Below are 14,234 nucleotides of genomic sequence, written 5' to 3'. Positions count from 1 at the left end.
AATGCCAAAACCTGGGGATCTTCTTGAAGCCAAATAGGTGATTCCTGAAAAAGCCGAATGGATATTAGGCTTTTTCGGGTTTGGCTATTCACATTTGCTCAGATGCACGGCTCTGTGCTTTCTCCCATTTTCCTATCTTTTTTTGGGGGGGGACTGGTATTGTTAGGGCCCCATAGTAGTGACCCTTTTGAGATTGGGGTTGTGTAATCTGAGCCAATTTGGTCTGACCAACTGACAGCTTCTTGATCTGCACTTTAAAAGACAGGGCTTACCCAGTCCTGTCCGGAAGGATACCCTCCAACTAAAAAAGACCACTTCTACAGCTACTTACCAGGCTACTGAAAAAGACTCCTCGCCCGTGTGGATGAGCAATCTTCTTCATGAGAGCTGCTGTGGTCAATACTTTGGCTGGCTCCAATATCAACCCCCCCCCCCATAAAACCTGTTCTCAAACTGAAGGTCGCCTTGAGTAGAGGCTTTGTTTCCTCAGTGACAATCTCTTGATGACCATAACAAAGGACTGTTCACAGGTTGTCCTTTGCCACCAAAAGAAATGTTTTCTGTGCCTTATTTTTCTTGCATTTAAGCCCTTTTCCTCAGTTTGGAAGCTAATTTGCATGGACATCATGCAAAGTGCCCCAGAAATGAAGGCAGTGCTCAGACTTTGAGGAGCCAGCCTGGCAATCAGCTCTTTCCGCCAGTCCTCAGCAACGCTGAACTTCCGAACCTGAAAACCAATGGACAGCTTGGCTTGCAAATGCCTGGAAGATGCGGGTGACCCCTATGTGGGTCCATAAAATTGGACCCCCGTCCCAAAGTTCACCAAAATTTGGTGACCATCTAAGGAGAGTCCCTTGCAGCCACGCTACAAATTTGGTGACCCTACCTCCAAAAATGCCTCCACGGGAGCTTTGAAAAAATCCCTATAGTCTATAATGGACCCAAATTTTTTGGTAAAGCCAGAAATGAGCCAAATACTGAAATGTACTGGTATGGGTATTTGGTTTATTTTGGGTTTACTGAAAAAAATCACGCCCAATCAATCCAAACCCAAAATTTAAGTGTGCTTATGTGTGTTTTGCACAGCCCTACAATTTGGGTATTAGGAAAAAATTGTGATTTTTACATTGTTGTTGTAAAATATATAGAGGACTTGCCTTATCTGTGAGCTTTATTTTATATCTGCTACCTACATTAATAAGTGGAGAAAAGAGCAGTTTTAACTTCTAAAAATTAGTTTTTAAAACACGTTGAAACTATTATTTGTAATTGCTGTTAGATAAGCAGGGCTTCAAGGGAGCATTTAAAAATATTTTTCATAAATGAGTATTAAAAATAAAAATTATATTTTACAGAAAGGAAACTGTGGTGGGCAGATCAAAACTTAGGCCAGCTGGGTACCTGCAATAAGAAAGATGGAAGAAATCCTACTGTGCTGCGGAACAAAACTTCAGGAATCGTACACATGAAAGTTTATGATAAGGCAACACAACAAGGTAAATAGTGTTTTATATTATTTTTATCAAATATTTCTTAGTATATTCATTTATTTATTTAAAGCCTTATTTAACTGGCTTCCTGCCAAAATTGGACCAAAAGCAGCTTACAACTTCACAGGGTTGCCAGCTCTAGGTTGGAAAATACCTGGAGATTTTGGGGGTGGAGCCTGAGGAGGGGAGGGATTGGAGAGGGGAGGGACTTCAATGCCATAGAGTCCAATTGCCAAAGCGGACATTTTCTCCAGGGAAACTGATCTCTGTTGTTGTATTAGCATGAGATCTCCAGCCACCACCTGGATGTTGGAAACCCTAACTCTACAGAATTGAGAGGGGGGAGGGCGGGAGAGAGGGAGAGGGAGAGGGAGAGGGAGGGAGCGAGGGGGAGAGGGGAAGAGAGAGAGGGATCACATTTCACCCCATCCCTCAAGTGACCAAATGTTGCTGTGGCTGCTGGATATAGCCACTCCTTCATATGTAATTTGGTAAGCAGCAACATTAGCAACTAATATGACAACAGTACAAAGATGAGGCTTTTTTCTCTTCCAGGCCACAGTAAGCCTCAACTGCTTCTCATTCTCTGCATTACTTAATATCGCTACCTGATTTACGGAACTTGAATGTTTATCCTTGCATATGTACTAACATTTGCATGTGGACAAAAGTTTTATTATAATCTAGCTTAAATCTGCTGACAGAGACCCCCACAATGGTCATTCTGGGGCATTTCAATATCCATGCAGAGGTGGCCTTGTTAGTAAACACAAACATTGTTGGCCACTATGTCTACTTTAAGACTAACCCAGGGTTTTGAGCCATGCTGGATCACAGCAAAAGCCCATCAAATCCAGCATTCTGTTCACAAAGTGGCAAACCAGCTCCCTCTAGGAAGCCCACAAGCAAGATGACTACAACAGTATTAGCCTGCCCATGCTCCCCGGCAACTAATTTTAAAAGGCATACTACCTCTGGTACCGGAGGGAGTAGATATCCATCATGATTAGTAGCCATTGATAGCCCAGTCATCCATGATTTTGCCCATTCCCCTTTTGAAACCTTCCATGTTGGTGGCCATGACCACGTCCTGTGGCAACAAGTTTGACAGTTTAACTATATGGTATGTGAAGAAATATTTCCTTTTGTCTGTCCTGAATTTTCCACCCTTTAGCTTCAGTGGATGACTGTGGGTTCTAGTATTACGGCAGTAGGAGAAGAGTTACTCCCTGTCTACATTCTATGTTCCGTATTCAGGTCATTGTCTACTGATGACACAGGTGGCTATGGTCCTTCACGCCTGCAAAAGCAATGGACTGTTATGACAGTTGACCCCCAGAGACTAATAAATCCAATTGGCTTCCAGAGTACTCCAGGGTTTTTAAAGCCTTAACAGGGACTGGGCTCCTGTGGGCAACTGAAATACCAAGCCCTTTGTGGTAATAATAGAACTGCCCCCACTGAGTATCCTCTTCATCCTTCAGTTAGGAATCTGGTTTGCTTCCAAGATGGGGAACAGAAGACAGTGGGAAATGTCTGAAGCAATATTGACAGAAAATTCATGCCAAATCTGACAGCATGTTACAGAGCCCACCCCCAAGCCTATGAGGTGGTAGTGAAGTATTATTTCGCCTCAACTATTGTGTTTGCAGAATGGCATGCATCACAAATATTAAGAGTAGTTCAGATTGACAGTGTGCTGATTTGACAATGACACTTTTGCACAATTGATAAAATTTCTCAGATCTGATCCAACTTAGAGAACAGTTTGGTAAGAGACCAAGTAGTAGACGTGTCCAAAGCACTATGTAGCTCTTGATTGACAGATAACTTCAGTGTTATTTCCCACAACCAGTGCTGACTTGATCCTTGGTGTTGTCAATGCCTGCACATGAAGTTTAGATCCCTGCTGCTCTTTTTAAATCTGCTCAGGAGAAGGTGAAGCATACTCTCACAAAGTTTATCAATGCTTTCCTTGCCAATGGAGACTTCCCAGGACATACTAATGGGACAGTAGTTGATCTTTTGCTGAAGAAGCCCTTGCCAGTCAAGGAGGCCTGTCCAATTATAGGCCACACACACACACACACACACACACACACATATATATATATATATTATATATATATATATATATATATATATATATATATATATATATATATATATATATATATATATATTACTTTACAAAATCTGTATCCCATCTTTCTGCTCTTCCAAGAGCCACCAATGTGGCTAACAATTTATATGATAAAATCACATTTTAAAATCAATCCCTTGGCCCACATCATTAAAACAATTTAAAACAAAGTTAAAACACAAACACAACATAAAAACAGCCTCATTCGTCTTTTCTAAGAGAAAGTAGTTGAGAGTATTATATCAATACATTATTATTCTGTTTCTGTGGAGTTCTTCTTTGGCAGAAAGGCAGAGAAACTTCTTTGGCAGAAAGACAGAGAAATAAATAATGTGTTTCCTGAATAATTCATGTTTGGGAGAGAATTGTGTTGATTGCTTTGGTTGGAGTATCCTTTCTTTAACAGACTCGGTTATTGCTTAGGAATCTTGTTGGTCCCTGTTTTCCTACTGGAAAAATATGAATAGAATGGCCAAAAGTGTTTTTTTTTTCCTTTTCCCAATTACATTTAGCTTGGAAATCATCTCTCCTTTTGGATGCAGCCAACCTAGCTGTGCTGACTCATCCTACCGTAATCTTGAAGCTGGACTTTTGCATTGCACTCTATGTGGGGCTGCTCTTGGATAATGCTGAAAATGCCAGTGGTCCATTAGGAGCCTAATTATAAATTGGGCTAACCACTTTTCTTACATCATACATGTTTTGAAATGTTAACCTTGGCTATCTATTTGTTTCTGGGTAAAGTTCAAGGTGCTAGTTTTTTAGCTTTACAGCCTTTCACAACCCTGAGACCTTTGCACTAGCAGGACCATCTCTCCCCATGTGATACTGTGTGGCAACTTTGCTCATCTCGGTCCAATTTGTTATCAGTCCCACCTGCAATCGTTAAAATTGTTTCCGTCTATTCACTGGCTTGTACTGTGGCTTTAGCCAAGTTTCGTAACAGTATTCAAAATCTGTCAAAAAGGCACCTACACTTTTGGTTTGGGGGAAGCAGGACACAACACAGCTATTTAAAACTGACAATGTAGATGATTAACACTGCCATCCTGAGCAGGACTACTCAGAGACCTACTCAGATTTATTCAGTAGTACTTCCAAGAAAATGTTCTTAGAATTGTACTGTTAATTGGTCAGTTGATGAGAAGGATGGTGGTTGTTCCGTTTTAGTTATTGTTTATTATCTGTTGGTGTATGTATTTATTTTGAATTGTTTTTTTAACATATTTTCTTGTATAATGCCTTAAGCCTGGGTTCCTGCCTAAACGGGAGCCATTTTGTTGCCCCGGGCGGAGAAGGTAAGGCCGAGAGCGAAGGAGGAGGGAGATTGGGCCGGCCGGCTAACATGTGCGATCGCGCGCTCGTGCCTGGCCCGATCTGCCCGGTAACAGCTTCCTCATTGGTTAATTCCAGGAGGCTCCGAACCAATGAGAGCTGAGGGCAGGAGCTGGGGCAGGGGCGTGGCTAACCTCGCCCCAAAAAGTATACAAGGAGGAGTGGGGCCCACCCATGGCTCACTCCGTTTTCTTGCGAACCCGCCCACCCTAATTTGGTTTACGTTATCATGTCACAACTTGGGGCGGTTTGGCATGGAGATGTGTCATGTTAGGGGAAGCGCATGGTTATGGGGTTGCTTCCCAGGTTCGGGAATCCCAGTTTGGGGTTTTGGGAGAGGCTTCCAGGACATGCCCTGACGGCAGGGCAGGTTGTCCGCCTCTTCCCATGTGGTGGGGGATAACACATAGTGGCGTTCGTCCCAGTGTTTTCCTGGACGGCCATCCCGGTTGCTCACAGCAGGGGTGCTGTGGGCAGGTGCTAAGCCAGGGCCTTGGGGGAAAGGCCCTGGCAACTGACACATCACTCATGCTGTGTCACAAGGGGTCGCAGCTGTTTGCCAATTCCAAGTTGTGGCCCAATTTATTCCAATTCATTCCAATTATTACAATTAAATGTTAATGATGTTGTTTTTTAATAAAATTGTGTTGTAATAAATTGTTAACTAAGAAAGTGTCTTCAACTTTGTAAAGAGCGTCGGCATTCCTTATCCAATTAGCCCTGGGCCAGCAAGTGCTCCTTAGGAAAAGACATGATGTAGCTATAGATGGACTTCCTTGACTTTATCATTGAAGAAAAAATTGCAAACAGTTTTAAATGTATTGTCAAAGGCTTTCACGGTCAGAGTTCATCGGTTCTTGTAGGTTATCCGGGCTGTGTGACCGTGGTCTTGGTATTTTCTTTCCTGACTAACAAAGACTACAGTCCACAATAGCCATGCAGATTAGCTTTGGATTCCACATGTTAACAGATCACTTCAGGATACAATGGTTTCACATTAACATACCACACCCTAATTAGCACATTACTTTGATACTAACAGGACAATGATTAGCACATTACCTTTGATACTTTTGCAGGACAATGCCTCAGCTCCAACCCAACCCCCTTCCGACTATATATATTACTCTTCCAACACACTTTGACACTGAGAGACACTGTCCTTCAGTGTTACTCCTCTGAAGATGCCTGCCACAGCTGCTGGTGAAAGGTCAGGAAAGAAAATACCAAGACCACAGTCACACAGCCAGGATAACCTACAAGAACCAAAGTTTTAAATGTTTCCAAGTAATTCAAAGATTTTTAAAAACTTTTTACTGAAAAGTTTTGAAGCATCAACTTTGGAAGACTATAACCACCTCACCTCTGGAAGTGGATTAGTTAATTTTATAGCTCCATTAGTATGCAGTTATGATTGGATGAATAGAAGGCTTAAATTTCAGTAGGGAAATATTGGAGAAAATCCAAATTGAATAAATGTTTTGCTGTCATAATATTTTCTGAAATACTTTGAAAGAATTATTGATTTTAATGTCTACACACATAATATATGTTTCGGGTTTCATGTGTAACTACATGGTTCAGGATTTCATTTAAAACAAACTTTAACATCTTTACTATTGTGTAACTTGGTGTAACATAATTCTAGGCACATGCATGTATTAGACAAATTTCTGGACTACACTTTAAGTTGGGGAAGGTAAATCAGTTGTACAGAAAGTCTAGAATTATACTGGCTGTCATCATAGGGTATGCAAATTTATGGATATTGGGTTAGTTCCTATGGTTGTATGAACAGAAGGAACTAATAGAACAGATTCTACTTCACTTCATCCTTTCCCCAGCATCTTGCGTTCATGCCCTGAAAATCTCTGCATAGGAGTTACGGACATGATCAACTGGGATGGACAAAGGTGAAAAGGTTGTTGTGTCTCATTGTGGTTCCACACTGAGAAGCTCAACTGTTATGCTGCTTTTGGGAGCTTCACTGAGTAGGGATAAATGCTTTCTACCAAACGTGCAAGTACATTTGCTGCATTGATCCACCTCACTGTACCCAGAATACTGCAAACCGCTTTGTACATGAGGATAGAGTGTGCAAAGAACTGTTGGTGGATGAGGGACAAGGGTCCTCTCATACTAGTTGGCTTCATATATTTCCTGCAATTTTCTTCCTCTCATATTCTGGAATGTAAATTACACAAAGGGAGTTGACAATTAGATGTGGTTTTGGTTTTTTTTCTTTTTTTTTAGGAAATCGGCTTCTGTAGATAGTATTTTGGTCTCAAGTTTTTTGAATTTGAAACAAAGAAACTAAACAGTTATGATATGATAGGGTTTATGACCTGATAGGGTGGCATTAGAAATCTGGAGATGCTGTGGTATTGATGAAGAAGTTACTGAACAACAGAAACAATTTTGGCTTATTTTGGGATAGTTCTGTATCGATTGTCAAATAATTTCGCAGCAAATCTTATTCAAATTGTCACTAAATGTTACCTTTATAGCCATGTGTCTTATCACATGTCATTGTATCTCCTATTGTGGAATGATTTAGAAGAATTCAATATAAAACATATTTAAGGCAAGAAATTAAAGGTTGTTATTCTACTGTTATCTACTATTTCATTTTTATTCCACTGTAGGTAGCAATTCCTGTCAACTCAATAATGGTGGATGTTCACAACTTTGTTTGCCAACCTCAGAAACAACTCGTACATGCTTATGTACAATAGGCTATAACCTGCGGAAAAACCGTATGTCTTGTCAAGGTAAATTTCTTTGACTGTTTTTTTTAAATAGCTGAGTAAACAGAAAAAATCACAGAAGAATGATTTTCTAAGAAACTTGGTGCTGCATAGTTGGAAAAAATGCATATTTGTATTTGTATCACAAAAATATATCTTTGTGAATATTTGTATCACAAAAATATTTGTATTTGTATCACAATATTTGTATCACAGAAATATATCTTTGTGAATATATTTTGTACATGTTCTTGCAAACAAATATTTAAATTTTCCTGAAGATACATTAAAGAGTATACAAAATGATCAGAGACTATTAGTGCAGTCCTAAATGGAGTTACACCACTCTGTTCAAGCCTTAAGAGGCTGCAGCTCTGCCTAGGATTGCACTGTATAGGTACTACATGGGCTTTTTGTCATCTTAGCCTCAGTAGCTTGGTTCTTGTAGTTTCATACTTAGTGATTTTATAGCTATTGCATATGTTCTTAATGTATTCTACCAATCAAATATAAATATGCAAAACACCTGAAGTTAGTTTCTGCTCTCTCAGACTTAGTTTTCATCAATGGTATATTTTCTTCCTAAAGTTGACAATCAATGTGTACAGTCAATGCGTACAATCAATGTGTACAGTACTGTGTACAGTTCTGATCACCACACCTTAAAAAAGGATATTACAGAGCTAGGACTTCCGGTGGTGCTGCTGGGGAGAGCACTCCATTTCCCCAGGCTGTCCTGGGAGAAATCCAAGTTTGCGTTATTTCTGGGGTACATAGATACCCCAATCCGACCCTTGCAAGTGGGTTGGAAAGCAGGAATTCCCTGCAGCCCGCAAACGCGGTTTGACCTCCTAGGTACTCTGAGGGGGCTTTTTAAGCCCCTCGGAGTCCTGGACGCCGGTCCTGCGAGGGCACTAGGGAAGGACATCGCCAAAACGCAACTTAGGCATCAAGCTCCACCCTCCACCACCTTAATACCAACATAAGGACTACATAAAGAAAAGAACCTCACCTCTTGACACCCAAGTGAGTACAAAAGAACTCTTCGTCTACTTACTGGAAACTTGAACAGACGGGGGGCTGATAAGAATATTTCTGGGACCCCCATTCCTCCTTAATCCAAACTGAAAAAGTTTGATTTGAGTTAGCCATCGGGATTAGCGACAGGAGCCTTATCAATCCGATCAGCCTAAACCATAATAAAGAGTCGGAAGGATACCTTTTGATTGACAAGAACTATCACCAATGGGTCCAAGGGAAGGGGAGGGTGATTTTTCTTCCTGATTTTCCGGCGAAGAATATCCTGCCACGTTTGCAGTAAGGGAGCGCCTGGAACGGAAGACCCTCTATAACAACCTATCTATCATCGGAACTAAAATAACAGGAAGTAGTTGTAGGACCGATTACGCGTCGCACTCGAGTTACTTGGAAATCATTCCTGAAGGAACAACCATCGAGAAGAGGCGGTAGAAGGTCCACGGCACTAGCAACTTCCTGTATACTTCCTGATCAGCCCGACCTAGAGCGACCGAAAAAAACTCACTGGTATTTCAAAACTTTAAAACGCAATTCTAGAGCCAATTTCGACTCTTTTCAACCCGAAAAAATTATAAGGCTGATGTTTGAATTATTATCTTTTAATTAGAACTTTAAAGGCCCTGTCTGTGCACATGTATTTTACCAGCTTCTTTTGGCTTAATACATAGCCCTGCTCCTATGAAATCAAAGGGAATTTTACAGAATTCAAACATGGAAAAAAAATACAGGACATGCTTGCTAAACATTCTGAGGCGACAATTAAACAATTAAAACAGATTTCAACACAGATGGCTCAACTGATTTCAATGATGACGACTCTTGACCAATCATCACAGGTAGGCAATCAGAAGTTGGATCTGGTTATAGAAGACATAAAAGTCTTGAAAATTCAAACGATGACCACAAATACAGACATACAAGCAATGGACTCTTCTGCCCAAAAAGTCATGGAAGAATACAAGGATACAAAGAAGAAGACAGAAGTTCAAGAAAGCAACCAGCCGGCGATAAAGAGATCAGACATACAAGAAATAGACTTTTCATTTAAAAAAGTCATGGAACGACGTGTGGATATAAGGAAGAAGAGAGCAGGTCAAGGAATACAGATTGAAGCCACGATGGAGATGAAGCCCAGAAAGAGTTATTTTTGGATACGTATCCTGTCTGAGGAAATGAGAGAGAACAAAGAAATCCTGTTCCCATACCTGACTGGCCTATTTCAGTTACAGAAGGAAGTATTAGACCATGGTTAAAGGATTGATTTAAACATGATTGCTGGATCCAAAGGCTTTGATAGTGTGGACGGGTGGCATGGCTATTAATGATGTAGTGGAATTAAGATTAAGACATCATTTTGGGAATAAAGGGCTAGAAATTCTTGAGAAAAAAGACTGGATTGTTAAAATGTTTGAAGTGGCAGAAATGGCAGCTATTAGAATAACTCACAGCTATTCTAAATGAAGAAAATGACGTTCGGTTTCTGGGGGAATGGGAGGCGTGGATGCATTATTGTGAATATGAGTTAAAATTGGGAAGAATGGAAGAATATTTTCTAATCTGATCCAGAGGATTATTTTTGGTTTTTTTTATAATGAATAAGCATAATTATATTTACTAACAGATTATGGTTTTTTTTATACAGGATATTGATAGTTTATTAAGATTAGATTAACTACGACGAGATGAACTTTTTATTAAGAGGAAGATAGAGGTGAAGGGGAAGTCAAAATTTTCCATTTCTTTTTTTTTCTTTTTTTTCTTTATTATATGTTATGGAACTATAACAACTTTAGGTTAGAATTGAAATTTTATATTGTCATAGATGTTGTATAATGCAATGGAAAATTTTTAGTATAAAATCCAATAAAATCTATATAAAAAAAAAAAGGATATTACAGAGCTTGAGAAGGTGCAGAAAAGAGCAACCAAAATGATTAGGGGACTAGAGCAACTGTCTTATGGGGAGCGGTTAAGACGCTTAGGGCTGTTTAACTTGGAAAGAAGGTGGCTAAGTGGAGACATGATAGAGGTCTATAAAATTATGCATGGTTTGGAGAGAGTGGACAGGGAGAAGTTTTTCTCCCTCTCCCATAATACTAGAACACGGGGTCATCTGCTGAAGCTGGAGGGTGAGAGATTCAAAACAGATAAAAGGAAGTATTTTTTCACACAACACATAGTTAAATTGTGGAACTCCCTGCCCCAGGATGTGGTGATGGCTGCCAGCTTGGAGGGCTTTAAGAGGGGAGTGGACATGTTCATGGAGGAGAGGGGTATTCATGGCTATTAGTTAGAATGGATACTAGTCATGCTGCGTACTTATTCTCTCTAGTATCAGAGGAGCATGCCTATTATATTGGGTGTGGTGGAACACAGGCAGGATGGTGCTGCTGCAGTCGTCTTGTTAGTGGCATCCTAGAGGCACCTGGTTGGCCACTGTGTGAACAGACTGCTGGACTTGATGGGCCTTGGTCTGATCCAGCAGGGCCTTTCTTATGTTCTTATGCTCTTAATGTGTCAGTGGATTGTGTTCATGGTAATACTGGGTGGGGGGGGGGAATGTTTGAAACAGTAGCCATGAAAAGCATAGGCAGCCTTGAAGTGGAAAGGCAGAAAGGTTGAAAACCATTTGTTTAAACTGAAGCATTTTCCATGTTGCTTTTAACTTAAAGCAATTGACTTTTTGATCCCAGATAATTATGATTGTAATTACGTTTTATGTATATGTGTGTTTAGGCATCGAATCATTCCTCATGTACTCTGTTCATGAAGGCGTTAGAGGAATTCCCCTTGATCCAAATGACAAAACAGATGCATTAATGCCTATATCAGGAACTTCATTTGCCGTGGGCATAGATTTCCATGCAGGTGAATAATGAAAAATATTTATCTTTATTTGATAAGCATTTAACATGCTTTACTTGTTATAAAATATTGTCTTCTATTTGAGGATATAGATGTGCAAAGTAATGCATAGTAGCATATTTTTCAGAGGTACCCAGCAGTTGCAAGTCATAAGGTTACCAACCTCCAGGTGAGGGCCAGAGTTCCCCGGGATGAATGGCAGCTTTAAAGGCTGGGCTGTATGGCATAACATCCCTGCCAAGCTCCCTCTGTCTCCAAACTCCACCCCCCCCCCAGATCCCCAGGAATTTTCCAAACCAGAACTGTCAACCCTAGCAAGCAGTCAAAGGCAACAGAAGACATGAATGTATCTGCAGTTACATTCTTTTCTTACTTTTCTTCTTTCCTATCAGAGTTCCTTTATACCTTATTTACTCCCTGACATAATTACTCCTGATTTTGTTCAAACATCAACAGTTTAATTATTTTCCCATATTAATTTGCTCAGTTGACAGAAATATGACTAGAGGGAGAGAAGGAAAAGGATATACTTCCCTCCATTTGTCTGTCCCAATACTTTTCTTGACAAGTAAGAACATAAGTGTTTTTTGTGCCAGAAGGGTGAAGGCACTAGGGGAGATGACGTTGGTAACATTATAGCATTGGTGTGGGAGATGGATTGTGAGGAACTGATTTGCAGAATTTATAATCTGTTTTAAATTACAACTTTACGAGAGCAACAATTTTTTAAAAATGTATAATTATTTTGATAGGAAATGATACAATCTATTGGACAGACATGGGGTTTAACAGAATAAGTAGAGCTAGAAGGGACCAGACATGGAAGGAAGACATTGTTACAAATGGCTTGGGAAGAGTGGAAGGCATTGCAGTGGATTGGATAGCAGGTATCTTTTTTACTCTTTATTTTAGTTCAGTCTTACTATATATTTCTTTCAACTGTGAATTGAATTTTAAGTAGGATTTTTAAGCAGACATTCTAATATACAGTTGATAATTACCGATAGCATTTATTTCATGTATAATAAAGAAGTAATTAGACATAAAATTATATTAATGGTCCTTTATACTGTATGCTGCCCTCAGTTTGCAAGACCTGAGCAAGGCTGTCAAAGATAGGACATTTTGGAGAACGTTGATTCATAGGGTTGCCATGAGTTGGAAGCGACTTGACGGCACTTAACACACACATACTGTATGCTGCCCTAACCTGGATAACCTCAGGCTAGTCTGATCTTGTCAGATCTCAGAAGCTAAGCAGGGTCAGCCCTGGTTAGAATTTGGATGGGCAACCTCCAAGGACTACCAGGATCATGATGTGGAGGCAGTCAATGACAAACCACCTCTGAATGTCTCTTGCTTCGAAAACCCTATAGGGTCGCCATAAGTCAACTGTACTTGACAGCAAAAATAAATAAAATAAATTACTGTATGCTATTAAGACTTAGCATTTTTAAACGAAGTAGCTTATGTTTTCATAAATGAATGTTTGTGTGTGTTTTTTCCTCCCCAGGAAATATATACTGGACAGATCACGGCTTCAACTTTATTGAAGTATCTAGGCTCAATGGTTCTTTTCGATACGTAGTTATATCTCAAGGCCTTGACCAGCCAAGATCTATAGCTGTGCACCCAGAAAAAGGGTAATTTGATCACTGACACGCATGCAATTGATTAGAATTCTTGAAAAAGCAAATCAAAGCATGTAACTGACTTGATAGTGTGATACAGTGACAGATTTAGATGTAGAAGTCCCCAGTTAAGATCCCTCATCAGCCAATTAAGTGACTTTATTATATTTTTATCCATTAGGCATCATTTCCTCATCTGTAACACAGGGATAGTGGCCTACCTTACAGGGGGTTTTATATGGATTACAGATAGATAGATAGATAGATAGATAGATAGATAGATAGATAGATAGATAGATAGATAGATAGATAGATAGATAGATGGATAGATGGATAGATGGATAGATAGATAGATAGATAGATAGATAGATAGATAGATAGATAGATAGATAGATAGATAGATAGATAGATAGATAGATAGCATTCTTCTTAGCATCCTTTCTATTTCTTCAAACTAATTTCAACATGGAATCTTATACAGGGCAAGCCTTACCATTTTATATATTAACTAGGCATTAAATGAACATTAATTGGTTAGAGGGTTTTGAAAAATTATATGAATGTTTGTGCTCTGAAGGTGTGAAGTTATTATGATTGGAGAAAGAGACTTCCTAATCTTCTGCTTTCAGCCTCATGTTGTATGGTCTTTTCCCCAGTAGCTGGTCTGATACATGAAACAGATCTGAATTTCTTTGCCATCTCATCAGGGTAGAGTCACAATTCAAAAGATCATTTTAGACTTGTTCAAATGCTTGAATATACTCAACAGACACCCCACCCCCATTGAATAGAAGACTCCCATACCCTAATAGGAAAAGGTGATTGAAACCTTCTTAATATTGTTCTATACTATAAAGCATCCACATTGTTAGATATGGATGACTGGTTTGTAATGGGAAAATATAACCTGTCATTGGAGGCATCCCTTGGTCATCTTTTAGGTGCCTTGGTTTGGTTGTCTCAGTACAAGACACAATCTTTCTTT

The 14,234-nt window shown here is 39.7% G+C and overlaps 1 protein-coding gene across 1 annotated transcript in view; it reads left to right on the top strand.

Annotated features, from left to right (window-relative positions):
- LRP1B (LDL receptor related protein 1B) overlaps positions 1–14,234 on the top strand; it is a 566,614-nt gene that overhangs the window by 360,183 nt on the left and 192,197 nt on the right. The window contains exons 32-36 of the mRNA XM_056861170.1: positions 1,356–1,496; positions 7,614–7,739; positions 11,490–11,621; positions 12,371–12,505; positions 13,132–13,261. Of these exons, the coding sequence (XP_056717148.1) occupies positions 1,356–1,496; positions 7,614–7,739; positions 11,490–11,621; positions 12,371–12,505; positions 13,132–13,261 (664 nt within the window). The remainder of the gene's footprint in view (positions 1–1,355; positions 1,497–7,613; positions 7,740–11,489; positions 11,622–12,370; positions 12,506–13,131; positions 13,262–14,234) is intronic.

Source organism: Euleptes europaea, chromosome 15 (genome assembly GCF_029931775.1).
Source record: "Euleptes europaea isolate rEulEur1 chromosome 15, rEulEur1.hap1, whole genome shotgun sequence".
Lineage (NCBI taxonomy): Eukaryota > Metazoa > Chordata > Lepidosauria > Squamata > Sphaerodactylidae > Euleptes > Euleptes europaea.
This window is presented reverse-complemented; position numbering and strand designations above follow the sequence as displayed.